The 14,626-nt window shown below is 44.7% G+C and overlaps 1 protein-coding gene across 11 annotated transcripts in view; it reads right to left on the bottom strand.

Moving 5' to 3' along the window:
* Positions 1-14,626, bottom strand: part of LOC128409528 (zinc finger protein 883-like) — a 451,816-nt gene that overhangs the window by 128,052 nt on the left and 309,138 nt on the right. For 8 of the 11 annotated variants that reach the window (XM_053380055.1, XM_053380058.1, XM_053380057.1 and 5 more), the window contains one exon: positions 13,113-13,286. The exons of 1 other annotated variant lie outside the window; for it this stretch is intronic. In XM_053380055.1, coding sequence (XP_053236030.1) covers positions 13,113-13,286 — 174 coding nt within the window. The remainder of the gene's footprint in view (positions 1-13,112; positions 13,287-14,626) is intronic. 2 more of the 11 variants (XM_053380064.1, XM_053380063.1) reach the window with 2 other exon arrangements.

Below are 14,626 nucleotides of genomic sequence, written 5' to 3'. Positions count from 1 at the left end.
GAAATTATTGGAACGTTATTTTAAACAATCTATTGGAACTGGTCTTGAGCTTTGTAAATATCGATAGAACTGAATTATTATTATTATTATTTCTTTATATTTAACTGAAAATGTCTTATCCACCAAAGAAAGGTGGGGATGGGGGGACTCCAGCAGAAAGAAAGGGGTCTAAGCAAGAATCAGATTTCAGATCGGAAATTTTAAAAATGTTTGCAGAAATTAGACAAAGTGAGAAGAATTTAGAAACAAAAATAGAACAGGTAGACTTAAAGATAGGGAAAATGGATAAGAAAATAGATGAAACTGTAAATGAATTGAAAGGCCAAATTAAAGAGGTATCCAAAAGAACTCATGTGTTAGAGGAGGGAATGAAAAAGACGAAATTGGAAATGAAAGAACTGAAACGTGAGGATGACAAAATTAGGGTAGGCCTCTTGGAAACTAATAAATCACAAGAAGAAATGTGGGATGTGATCTCCATGAATGAACTTAGACAACGGGAAGTGAACCTAAGGCTGAGGGGGGTCCCAGAAAACCAAGGTGAAAATATCAGACAAAAATTAGTAATAGAACTGGCACAATGGTTGGAGCTCCAAGTAGAGGAGGTGGCAGGTACGGTACAGAACGCTTTTAGAATGAAAGTGAGAACGACTAAGGCAAGGAGATTTCCAGGGGACTGTCTGGTAACCTTTAAGGATAGAGATATGAGAAATTTGGTACTCCAAAAAAATAGAGAAAAAAGACTATCGATAGATGGAAATTATATAATTATCTTTAAAGACATCCCAATTAGATTGCTAAAACGAAGAGACCCCTACAAGCCACAGGTGCAAATTCTCAAAAAGAATAATATAGAATTTAAATGGGAGTTCCCGGAGGGGATCTCCTTTACTTATAAAAACAAGAGACACAGATTGACCAGCCCGGAAGAGATAGGCAAGTTTCAGAGGAAATATAAAGAATTGTTAACAGAGGAAGAAGAAGAACTTAAAGGAGCAACAGGAGGAGCGGATGTCAAAGGAATGAAGGATTTGGGGGAGAGGAAGAAAACTGGAGAAAGACTTGAGGGAGAGGAGGAGGGAGAGGGAGAAGAAGAGGAAGAAGAGGAAGAAGAAGAAAGATTATAAAAAATATTTTAGAGGAAAAAAATCTCTTTGACTATTTGGTAACAAAATGGCGCTAAAACTATGGAATTGGAATATTAATGGATTGAATGATAAAAAAAAACGGAATAAGGTGGAACAATTTCTAAAGAAAAAAAACTTAGACATAATCTGTCTGCAGGAGACGCACGTGGCGAAAAGACATAGAAAAATTTTGGTTAATAAAAGACTCGGAAACGAATTCATATCATCAGACAAAGAAAAGAAAAGAGGAGTGATTTTGTATATAAAAAGTAAAATTGAAGCTCAGCAAGTTTTTAAGGACGAAGAGGGAAGAATTATAGCTGTCCAAATCAACTGGCAAGGTGAAAAACTAATAATTGTCGGGATCTATGCACCTAATGGAAATAAAACTGATTTTTATAAAAATTTGGAAGAAAAACTGCTGGAATATGTAGATCAAAAGATAATCCTGATGGGTGATATGAATGGGGTTGTGTCAACAGAAATGGATAGACTGAGAGACAGTGGGACAAAAGAAGGTAAACTACCCAAAACATTTTTTGAAATGGTTAAAGATTGTAACTTAATTGACATTTGGAGGTTAAGATACCCACTGGAAAAACAATTTACGTTCTATTCAGAACCAAACCAGTCGATGTCCAGAATTGATCAAGTTTGGATTTCGAGTGAATTAACTCCAAGAATTATTCAAGTGGAGATTGAACCAAGAGTAATTTCAGATCATAGTCCAATTAAATTAGAACTTAAAGGCTTTGAAGAAAGATCATTCAGGTGGAGAATGAACGAAGGCCTATTTGATGATCAAAATTTTGTTCAAGAGGCACAGAAGAAAGTGAATGATTACTTTGTGGACAACTGTAATAAAGGAACGAAGATGAGTATAGTATGGGACGCAAGCAAGGCAGTGATGAGAGGGTTTTTTATACAACAAAATTCATTCAAAAAGAAGAATAGAGAGAAAGTAAAGACAGAGATCTTAAAACAAATTATGGAAAATGAAAAAAGCTAATTAAAAAACCAAACAATATAAGAATCAGACAAAGTATTAAGGCTCTGCAAACTCAATTTGCAATGATAATAAACAAAGAGGTGGAATGGAACATTAAAAGATTAAGACAAAAGAATTTTGAATTTGCAAACAAATCAGGAAAATGGCTTGCTTGGCAGATTAAGAAAAGGAAAGAACAAAGTACAATAAACAAAATCAATGTGGAAGGAGAAGAGATAGTTAGCCCTAAAGGTATTAGAAAAGGATTTTTGGACTTTTATAGACAATTGTACAGGAATGAAAAGAACAGCATGAGGAAAATAGAAAGATATTTAAAAGAAAAAGAGGTGCAAAAGATCCCGACAGAAGCAACAGAAAGGCTGAATACCCCGATTAATACTGAGGAGATTAAGGGGGTAATAACAGAATTGAAAAATGGGAAATCCCCAGGACCAGATGGGTTCACAGCAAGGTATTATAAAGAGTTGAGTACAGCTCTAACAACACCATTAAAAGAAGTAATGAATAACATCTTAAAAGAGAGAGAGATTCCGGAGACATGGAAAGATGCATTTATAACCTTTATTCCAAAAGAGGATGCGGACCAAACACAGTAAAGAACTATAGACCGATTTCCCTATTACCGTATTTTTCCCTCTATAACACGCAGATTTTTTCTCCTAAAAAGGAAGGGGAAATGTCTGTGCGTGTTATTGAGCGAATGTGTGGTCCCTGGAGCCGAAAAATCAGGCAAAAATCCACTCGCGCGCATCAGGGAGGAGGGAGCTCCGTGAGAGAGGAAGCTGTTGCTTTCCTGCATTCTGCCTCAGGGTCTTACTGCCCACCCTCCTCTGTTTCGTTGCTGTGTTTGCTGAAACGGAACAAAGAGCAGGGAAAGCCCCTCCCCTCCAGGCAAGCAGAGGGGAAAGCTAATTCCTCTCTGTGCTCCGGTGCTGCTGGGGGAGAGGGAGAGAGAGGGGGGGAGGGAGAGGGGGGGGGAAGGGAGAGAGGGGGGAGGGAGAGAGAGAGGGGGGAGGGGGGGAGAGAGAGAGAGAGAGAGATATGGCTGGCTTGGGTGGGGGGAAACTTTTGCCTTTCTTTCCTCCCTCCCGTTAAATCCCTCTCCTGCATTCTTAGCCAGCTGCTTCTCTGCACACCCCTCTCATGTCCCTTCTTTGTTTTTCCTTCGCTCCCCACTTAAAATGTGGTTACAAAGCATAGATCCACATGGATCCTCAGGATCTTTGCATTGGGTCACCCCAAATTGACCATCAGATCACATAGCATGTCCATGGCTACAGCCTGCACCAAAAAAATCACGCACCCACTGTTGCCTGGGGTTGCAATGGTGCAAAAATGTGGTTACAAAGCATGGATCCACAGGGATTCTCAGGATCTTTGCATTGGGTCACCCCAAATTCACCATCAGATCACATAGCATGTCCATGGCTACAGCCTGCACCAGAAAAATCACGCACCCACTGTTGCCTGGGGCTGCAATGGTGCAAAAACGTGGTTACAAAGCATGGATCCACAGGAATTCTCAGGATTTTTGCATTGGGTCACCGCAAATTCACCATCAGATCACATGTCTGTGGCCACAGCATGAAGCACAAAAATGATACATCCACTGTTTCATTCAGAATGTTTTTTCCCTTGTTTTCCTCCTCTAAAAACGATGTGCGTGTTATGGTCAGGTGCGTGTTATAGAGCGAAAAATACGGTAAATACGGATTATAAAATCTTTGCAGGAATAATGGCGAAGAGATTAAAAAAGGTCTTACAAGAAATCATTCATGAGGATCAAGCGGGTTTCCTTCCTGGCAGACAGATGAGAGATAATGTGAGGAATATAATAAATACTTTAGAATATCTGACAGCCAGGAACGAGAGACGGGCAATGCTAATGTTTGTTGATGCCGAAAAGGCATTTGACAACGTATCATGGGACTTTATGTTGAAAAATATGGAATATATGGAACTGGGGAATTATTTCTTTAATGGAATCAAGGCAATATACACTGAACAAAAGGCGAAATTGATAGTGAATAATGTGATAACAGAAGAAATTAAAATATCAAAAGGTACTAGACAGGGCTGTCCGCTCTCACCTCTGTTGTTTATAATGGTCTTGGAGGTTTTTCTGAATTCAATCAGGAAAAATGAAAGGATAAAGGGGGTGACAGTAGGCCAAAATGAATATAAAGTTAAGGCCTTTGCCGACGATTTGGTAATAATGGTGGAAGATCCAATGAATAGTGCATTTGAAGTGTTAGAAGAGATTGAAAAGTTTGGTGACGTGGCAGGCTTTAAGTTAAATAGGAAAAAAACTAAAATTATAATCAAAAATATGGATCAAACAATGATTGAAGTGCTGCAGCAACAAATGGGTATTGAAATTGTTAAAAAGGTTAAATATTTGGGAATATGGTTAACTCCAAAAAATATTGACTTGTTTCAAAATAATTATGTTCCGGTGTGGAATCGAATCAAGAAAGATCTGGAGGGATGGGGAAGGTTAAAATTATCCCTTTGGGGTAGAATCTCAATGGTCAAGATGAGCGTGCTCCCAAAGATGCTATTCTTATTTCAGATGATCCCAATATTAAAAGGAGTAAGGATATTTGAGGAATGGCAAAGAATGATTTCAAGATATATCTGGCAGGGCAAAAAGCCGAGAATCAAATATAAACTATTAACAGATGCAAAAGAAAGAGGAGGCTTTGCCCTGCCAGATTTAAAACTATACTATGAGGCATCATGTCTTTGCTGGATAAAAGAATGGATAAAACTCAAAAATACCAAACTACTGGATTTAGAGGGCTTTGATATTAGATTTGGGTGGCATGCGCATTTATGGCAAGGGAAGAAAATGGGTTATAAATCGTTTGAAAACCACATCTTCCGGAAATCGTTAATGGAAGTGTGGGACAGATATAAGAATATATTAGAAATGGGGGTCCCACATTGGTTATCCCCATTAGAGGTTATGGGAGTCAAGAAAATTAATATGAGAAGTAATTGGATTACTTACGGAGACTTGGTGGTAAAAGAAGATGGGAAATGGAGATTGAAACCATATGAGCAAGTAAAAGAACATGTATTTGATTGGCTGCACTACTATCAGATAAGTGATATGTTTAAAAAGGATGTGAAAGAAAGAGGGTATAGAGAAAAAGATTCGAAATTCCAAACAGAAATTGTTAATAATGATTGTAAGATAATTTCAAAAATGTATAAAATTTTATTGGAATGGCACACGATGGATGAGGAAGTTAAAGCAGTAATGATTCACTGGGCCAGAGATTTAGGGTATAGTATAGATTTGGAAGATTGGCGAAAAATATGGAATGAAAACCTGAAGTTTACAGCATGTATTACGCTGAAAGAGAACACTATGAAGATGGTATACAGATGGTATATGACCCCAGCTAAATTAGCAAAAATGTACAAAATTTGTAACAAATGTTGGAAATGTGGGGAGAAGGAGGGTACATTTATACATATGTGGTGGGAGTGCAAAAAAGTGAAGGGATTCTGGGAAATGGTTTACAAAGAGTTAAAGAAAATGCTGAAATATAGCTTTGTAAAGAAACCAGAGACCTTCCTATTGGGAATAACTAAAAACGATATAAATAGGAGGGACTGTAAACTCTTTCAATACGCAATAACAGCTGCGAGAATATTGTTGGCCCAAAGGTGGAAGCAGGAAGAACTTCCAACCCTGGAAGAATGGAGAGCAAAACTAACAAATTTTGCAGAACTTGACAAATTAACTGGAAAAATCAGACTTCAGAGAGACCATAAATTTTTAGAGGACTGGGGAAAATTTAGAGATTATTTGAAAACTGCATGTGAGGAAAATACAACGCTAGTGTGTTTTAAAGAAGCTTTGTGGAAAAAAATAAGGAATATCGCAAAAATGAAAAAGAGGATGGAAAAATGTATCAAAAGGTGATACTATAATTAAGGAATGTGTAGATAGGAATTTAAGCATGGATGATTGTCAGAGGAGTTGAGGGAGGTCCAATAAGTTTAAATATGTGATGTTTAAAATTGTATTGTATTGGAGATATTATGGAAAAACTTAATAAAATATTATGGGGGGGAAAAAATTGCGTGGCCTTCCTCGATGACGTGTTGATATATTCAGAGAATGAGGAGCAGCATGTAAAGGATGTCAGGGAAGTGCTGAGCCAACTGCAAGCAAACCAGCTGTGGGTGAAAGTGGAGAAGTGTCAGTTTCACACCAAGGAGGTGGAATTCCTGGGGTACCGCTTATCAGACAAGGGATTAGCCATGTGTCAGCGCTGCCCAAGGTCCCAGCTCACACAAGACCAACGCTGCTTCTTGCTCAAGTTAAAAAGTCTTTATTGAAGTTCAGTCTCATTTCCAGACGCGCAGCGCGCAACGCTACATCTATCCATCAGACCGTAGAAGTCCCATCTGAATCTCCTCCCCCCTGACACCAGCTTAAGATTCTAGCCTTACTCCACCTCTTCCTCTGTTCCTTCTTTCTCTGGTCCTTCTGCTAGTCAGAGTCTCAGCCCTCCGAGATTCTTCTGACGCTGATTCTCCCGACTCCCCCCCCCCTCTTTCGGGCTTTAGGACCTGGCTCCCAATCCGGGTTTTCTGCTGTCCCGCGCTCCTCCACATTTGAACTTGGCGCGCGCGCGCAGCCTCCCACTTTCCTTCTGACCGTTACACTTGTGTCACTGCTCCCCCTTTCGGGGAGGCTAGCTGGACCTGGCCTTCCCTCCGTCTCCCCACTCCCCGATGGGGGCGTGGTTACCCCTGACTCATCTTCTCTCCCCGCTGGAGGAGAAGCTGGTCCTGACTCACGTGACTCTTCCCCCCCACTGTGCTCTGGTGGGGGAACTGGCCCTACTCCTCCGCTACTCCTTTGGGACTCCCCTCTGGTTCCTTGTTTATGGATCGTCCCCCCTGGGATTCGCCTCGCCCTCACCATAGGCGCCCCCTCCTGGGAATCTTCTGATTCGCTGGAGAAGCTCATGGAATCTCTCGGTCCACTGTCATATTCCCCTACGCTCCCCTCTGATTCCTCTCCTCCGCTCTCTATTTGCTCTCTCCCCTGCTCTTCTGCTCCTGAGCCTCTGACACCATGGATCCAGGCAAGGTCCAGGCGGTGCTGGAATGGAAGCCACCGAAAACGAAAAAGGATGTGCAAAGGTTCTTAGGGTTTGGGAACTTTTACCGTAAATTCATCAAGAACTTTGCCCACTTAACGGCTCCCATCACGGACTGTCTCAGCAGCAAGAAGAAATTCGTTTGGACGGCGGAGGTGGAGCAAGCATTTGAGGAATTGAAAAGGGCATTCGCTTCGGAAGAACAGCTCCTGCATGTGGATTTACAAAAACCCATGAGAGTGGAAACTGATGCCTCAGACCGGGCGGTGGTGCTTCAGCCGGGGAGGAATAAGTCGGAATGGAGACCGTGTGCCTTCTTTTCGCGTAAGCTGAACAAATCCGAGAGGAACTACACCATATATGACCGAGAACTACTCGCCATTCACGAAGCGTTCCGGAGATGGAGACATTTACTAATTGGCGCACAGCATAAGGTGCAAGTGTGTACGGACCACAAGAATTTGGAGTATTGGAGAACGGCACGAGTGCTCAACCAACGACAAGTGAGGTGGGCCCAGGAGTTCTCCAAATTCCATTTTGAAATTTGCTATGTGCCAGGTCCAGAAAACATCAGAGCGGACTCTCTCTCACGCAAACCTGAATATTTGGAGGGGGAGGGAGTGCCTGAAGAGAGACATATCATCCCAGAGGACCGCTGGGTGTGTGGGGCAGCCTGGGTGGGGCAAAGGGAACTGGTAGAGGGAACGGTAAATGATGAATACGCCCAGGATAAGCTCAGAGGTTTAAGGAGAGAGGGAGAAGACCCCGGAGGTTTTGAAGAAAGAAACGGGGCATTGTATTACAAAGGGGCACTATATATACCCGAAGGGGAATTGAGGGGGAGAGTACTCAAACAGCTGCACGACAACCCCACAGCGGGGCATTTTGGGCAACACAAGACCATGTGGTTGGTGACCAGGGAGTTTTGGTGGCCCAAGGTGAGGGAGGATGTACGGGAGTATGTGAGAGGGTGTGACCAATGCCGGAGAGCCAAAGGAGAAAGGCGGGCGCCAGCGGGGTTATTAGAACCGTTACCCACACCAGAATGACCGTGGGAGGCGGTATCGATAGATTTTATGACTGATCTGCCTAAATCCCAGGGGAAAACCGCCATACTAGTCGTAGTAGACCTGTTAACTAAGATGGGTCACTTTGTAGCTTGCTCACATGCAGTCACAGCGGAAGAGACAGCGAAATTGTTTATAGAACATATTTTTAGGCTGCATGGCGCCCCCTTGAGGGTGGTCTCCGACAGAGGGAAACAGTTCACGTCCAGGTTCTGGAGGAAACTTATGAGCTTGTTGCACGTAGAGGTCAACTTTTCGACTGCCAGGCACCCTGAGACCAATGGGCAGGCGGAGAGAGCAAACGGTATCCTCCAACAATACCTGAGGTGTTATGTCAATGACAGAGAGAACGATTGGGTCGAAAAGTTGGCGCTAGCGGAATTTGCCTACAATAATGCGGAGAATGTGTCCACCGGGATGAGCCCCTTTTTGGCTAATTATGGATGCCACCCCAGGGCGTTTCCAGGGGGAGGAGGGGAGAGATGGAGTGTCCCGGCCGCCGAACATTTTGTAGAAGAAATGGAAGCGATCCATCGTCAACTCCAACTCAACTTAGAAAGGGCCAAAGAAGAATATAAGAGGCAGGCAGACAAGAGCAGAAGGGAAGGTGAAACCATTAGGGTGGGGAGTCAGGTCTGGCTGTCAACCCAAGGGTTGCCGTTCAAGGGGGGTTGCAAGAAATTGAGACCCAAAAGATTGGGACCATTTGAGGTCATCCAACAGGTCAACCCAGTGGCTTTCAGACTCCGGTTACCGAACCACATGAAACTGCACCCAGTATTCTACAGGTCATTACTGTCACCATATAGGGGGGAAGGTGAAGGGGTATCCACACGGGGGCCAGTCTTAGAAGAAAGGGAAAGCAGAAACCATGTGGCGGAGATCATCGACTCCAGGTGGAAGGGGAATCAGGTGGAGTATTTGGTCGCGTGGGAAGGGGAACCGGAGTCGGAAAACACCTGGGTGACGGCAGAGGAGGTCAGTGACGAGATCTTGATCGAAACGTTCCACCAAAGGTTCCCCAGGAAACCTCAGCCAGTAGCGAGGTTCCGGAGGGAGTACTTTGGCACCACCGACGATGAGGAGGAACTGGAAGGATTCAGGGAATCGGAGTTGGAAGAAGGAACAGACTCCGATGAGGAGGAGTACTTGGAAACCGGAAACAGCAACCGGTGGAGGGAAGTGTTCGAAACTTCGGAAGATGAGGGAGGTTCTTTCAGGGGTTTTGCTCCCTCGCCTCCCGCAGAGGAGGGGAGGGAAGGGGGTGAAGGGGGCCCTGGAGGGGAGGTGGATGTCAGGGAACTGCCATCTGAGGCGCAGGAGGTGAAAGGGCTCATGGAGGGTGAGAGAGAGTATTCAGCTGAGGAGGGAACCAGCAGGGGGAGAGGTGGAGTTCCAAGGGAAAGTGAGTCGGAGGGAGGGCTCAGAGACACTTCCAGCGAAAATAGTGGGGAGGTTTCAGGACCTCCTATAGGGACACCCACTCCTCGCCGGAAACTGTCACGCCGAGAGTCCAGAAGACACGTTTCCGTTAAGGAGCTTTTATGCTGGAAGAAGTTCCGTAAACGCCCACTGTCCGATTCAACGAGCGACTGATGGAGCCATGCTTAAGGAGCTCCGTCACAGACAGAGGTTTGTGGACTTAGCCAAACTCTGAGGGACTAGGATTTTACGCACAAGCAGCTCACCATCCCATCACAAGATGCATCCACTCCAAAGAAGCTTCTGCAGCGCCTTGGCATTGAAGACCCAGAAAAAGAGACGGAGGGGAATGTGTGGGTCACAAGGTGGGAGTCGTTGGAAAGGAGTCGCTGGGAGAGGCAGAAGGTTGTTTTGAGCAGGCGAGGGAAGAGCAGGAGGAGAGAGAAAGAGCCCCAGGGAAAGAGGAGGTTGGGCTGAGCTGGTGTGGGAATGAGCGGCAGAGAATGCAAAGCAACTCCTGAAACGGTGAACAAGGCAAGCTGTGATCTCGTTTGAGGAAAGGGAATTAAGATGCCTGCTTCCCCATCCCCAGTGGATTAAAATGTCCAAAGATTAGGAAAAGAAGAAAGAAGAGGAAGCAGGATTGGATGAACATTATAAGAGAGCAGAATTTTCCATTGTGACTTGGCTGAGATTTGTTGGAACAGTTTTTCAAAGGCTTTATAGAAACTGGAACTAGAAACTGCAGAAATACTAATTTGGATTATTAGACTGTCTTGAGTTGATTGAGATTTGAAAGCTGGGCTAGGGAGGGAAATGAAGGGAAAGTGTCATCTTGGTGAAGAGGATAAGAAGAAGAGTTTGGATTTGATTTCCCGCTTTATCACTCTGTGAGATGAGTGGGGCTGAGAGACTTCAGAGATGTGTGACTGGCCCAAGGTCACCCAGCAGCTGCATGTGGAGGAGCGGGGAAGCGAACCTGGTTCCCCAGATTACGAATCTACCGCTCTTAACCACTACACCACTGTATGCTAAATACAGCTGGGTTTATTCTGGAGTGCAGATTATGAATAATTGTTGCTACAAATGATTTTCAGACTGAGATGGGAGTTTTCTTTTCGGTGCCTGCCCTGTGGAACACCCTCCCAGCAGATGTCAAAGGAAAAAGCAACTACCAGACTTTTAGAAGACATCTGAAGGCAGCCCTGTTTAGAGAAGCTTTTAATATTTGATGCATTACTGTATTTTAATATTTTGTTGGAAGCTGCCAGAGTGACTGGGGAAACCCAGCCAGATGGGAAGGGTATCATCTTTTTTTTTTGTATTTTCTATATTTTTTATATTTTATATTAAGATTCCTTTATTTTGAATTTAGGAGGACACACATAGGAAGAGGACACTTGAAGGTGGGCGGGACCTGCAAGGAACGCAGGGGAGGAAGGATCTCTCAGGGTGGGATACGGGGAGAAGGGGGGGTCACGCAGGGGAGAGGTGGGGGAGCCTGCCTTTCTATGTGTTGACGAATGATATGATATATATGATACAAAGGTCATAAACAGTATTTTTAGTGTATTCCCCCCCTTTTTCCTTTCTATACAATTGTATTTTGTAAGGGTTATTTAATATTTTTTGTTTTATTTCTCTTTCTTGGTTTCCCCTCTGTATGAATTCTTTGATGGTGGGTGAGATGGTAGGTGCTTTTGAAGCTCTTTCCACATTTCAAGCACTGATAGGGTTTCTCCCCTGTATGAATTCTTCGATGGGAAGTGAGATCACCTTTCTGATGAAAGCTCTTCCCACATTCCAAGCATTGATAGGGTTTCTCCCCTGTATGAATTCTTCGATGGGAAGTGAGATTGGCGCTTTGACTGAAGCGTTTCCCACATTCCAAGCACTGATAGGGTTTCTCCCCTGTATGAATTCTGTGATGGGAAGTCAGATGGTGGCTGTGAGTGAAGCTCTTTCCACATTCGAAGCACTGATAGGGTTTTTCTCCTGTATGAGTTCTTTGATGCAAAGTGAGTTTGGCCCCATCCCCGAAGCTCTTCCCGCATTCGAAGCACTGATAGGGTTTCTCCCCGGTATGAATTCTTTGATGGGAAGTGAGATGTGCGCTTTGATTAAAGCTCTTCCCACATTCCAAGCACTGATAGGATTTCTCCCCTGTATGAATTCTTTGATGGCAAGTGAGAGAGCTGCTTTGACTGAAGCTCTTTCCACATTCCAAGCACTGATAGGGTTTCTCCCCGGTATGAATTCTTTGATGGGAAGTGAGATGTGCGCTTTGATTAAAGCTCTTCCCACATACCAAGCACTGATAGGGTTTCTCTCCTGTATGAATTAATAGATGAGAATTGAGATGGGCCTTCTGACTGAAGCTCTTCCCACATTCCAAGCACTGATAGGGTTTCTCCCTGCTCTGTCCTTTGTTGTGTGAAGTGAGGCTATCCCTCTGAACGAAGCTCTTTCTTTGACGGGAGGTGTCCTGGGAGCTCTGACGGATGTTCTCTCCACACTCCGAATGTTTATATGACTTTTCCACTATGTGGATTCTCTTGTGGTCCCCCTTGTTCTTCCCTTCCAGTTCATCTCCATCTGCAATGAAAAGAGAAGCGAATTAGAGCCTCAGGAGGAAATGGAGCTCCAGATCATTGAACCAAGTTAATGAATGCTTGTGATAGAGGAAGAACTAAAAATAGTTAGATGTGGGGCCTCTCTATAGTTTTCACTGCCTTGGTTGGCTGGTATTTACTGACATATTGCTTGGCTTTTATCTGGAATGGATTTTGTTCTGGCTCAATCCTGGAATCCACTCCATCTCCAAGGTCAGTCATCTCTTTGGTCAATCAAATGCAAACAGAAGCAAAAACAACAAGCCTGACAGAACTCATACACTGACCACTAATGATGAGCCATATGTTATAGATATTCCTGCAAATTTATTCTGCTATTTTTGATATGCAAATGGCATGCGAAGACTTAGTCTACATATTTGTATCATTTATTAGTCCTATGATCCTTGTTTTTAAAAGCAAATAAGAAGTTTTTCCAAAAAGAAAAAGACAACACACAGAGGCCCCATCTGCATTCAAACTGCAAAGCAGGATCAGTGAGTTGTCTGACATTGGCAGGGCATTCAGATCACAGAACTGGTTTTAGACCTTTTGAGCTGTGGTGGCCGGTGAGCTGTGATCTATTCCTGGCTCAAATTGCCTGCAGATGACAAAGGAGCAGGCAGGCAGGTGGGGGAGGCAGAAAAGGTGCTCCCCTTCTCCATCTCCATCCGCCTGCCTCCCCCCCACCCCAATTCCTCTCTGGCTCCATCCATCCAGGTCCCCATCTCCCCTTCCCTGGAACTCACCAGATCTCTTGGAGGTCCCTGGGAGGGAACGCTCAGAGGTTGAGAGGAGGGATGCAGGAGACAGCCGAACCAGGTCAACCGTCCATCTTCCCCCTTCCATCCTTGCTAGGTTTGCAGGATCCGTGTCTTTCATCCTTCCTGAGGAGTCGAGGATCCAAAACAAGCTGCAGGGTCCTGGGAGAGAGGAAGAAGCAAAGGGAGCCTCAGAGGCCCTGCAGGGATTCTCCTGCCTATATATTCTCCTGCCCCCGGAGAAGCACAAATGGGGCAGCCCCTTCCCAACAGAAGCCCCATTTCTATACCTCTCCAGTGGTGCCAATAAATCAGGTAGGCTACTTGCATGGCAATTGAAGAAAAAACAAAAAGAGTAATTGAGAAATGAAAAATAATTGAAGACCCTAAAGAAATATGAAAAGAAAAATTAAATTACTATAGGAAATTTTACAATGAAGAAGAAGACCAAAAGGAAATGGAAAGATACTGTGATGGGATGGTGAGCTGCTTGTGCGTAAAATCCTAGTCCCTCAGAGTTTGGCTAAGTCCACAAACCTCTGTCTGTGACGGAGCTCCTTAAGCATGGCTCCATCAGTCGCTCGTTGAATCGGACAGTGGGCGTTTACGGAACTTCTTCCAGCATAAAAGCTCCTTAACGGAAACGTGTCTTCTGGACTCTCGGCGTGACAGTTTCCGGCGAGGAGTGGGTGTCCCTACAGGAGGTCCTGAAACCTCCCCACTGTTCTCGCTTGAAGTGTCTCTGAGCCCTCCCTCCGACTCACTTTCCCTTGGAACTCCACTTCTCCCCCTGCTGGTTCCCTCCTCAGCTGAATGGTCTCTCTCACCCTCCGTGAGCCCTTTCACCTCCTGCGCCTCAGATGGCAGTTCCCTGACATCCACCTCCCCTCCAGGGCCCCCTTCACCCCCTTCCCTCCCCTCCTCTGCGGGAGGCGAGGGAGCAAAACCCCTGAAAGATCCTCCCTCATCTTCCGAAGTTTCGAACACTTCCCTCCACCTGTTGCTGTTTCCTGTTTCCAAGTACTCCTCCTCATCGGAGTCTGTTCCTTCTTCCAACTCCGATTCCCTGAATCCTTCCAGTTCCTCCTCATCGTCGGTGGTGCCAAAGTACTCCCTCCTGAACCTCGCTACTGGCTGAGGTTTCCTGGGGAACCTTCGGTGGAACGTTTCGATCAAGATCTCGTCACTGACCTCCTCTGCCGTCACCCAGGTGTTTTCCGACTCCGGTTCCCCTTCCCACGCGACCAAATACTCCACCTGATTCCCCTTCCACCTGGAGTCGATGATTTCCGCCACATGGTTGCTGCTTTCCCTTTCTTCTAAGACTGGCCCCCGTGTGGATACCCCTTCACCTTCCCCCCTATATGGTGACAGTAATGACCTGTAGAATACTGGGTGCAGTTTCATGTGGTTCGGTAACCGGAGTCTGAAAGCCACTGGGTTGACCTGTTGGATGACCTCAAATGGTCCCAATCTTTTGGGTCTCAATTTCTTGCAACCCC

Source organism: Podarcis raffonei, chromosome 2 (assembly GCF_027172205.1).
Source record: "Podarcis raffonei isolate rPodRaf1 chromosome 2, rPodRaf1.pri, whole genome shotgun sequence".
Taxonomy (NCBI): domain Eukaryota; kingdom Metazoa; phylum Chordata; class Lepidosauria; order Squamata; family Lacertidae; genus Podarcis; species Podarcis raffonei.
Note: the sequence above shows the minus strand (reverse complement) of the source record. Positions and strands in the feature narration are given on the sequence as shown.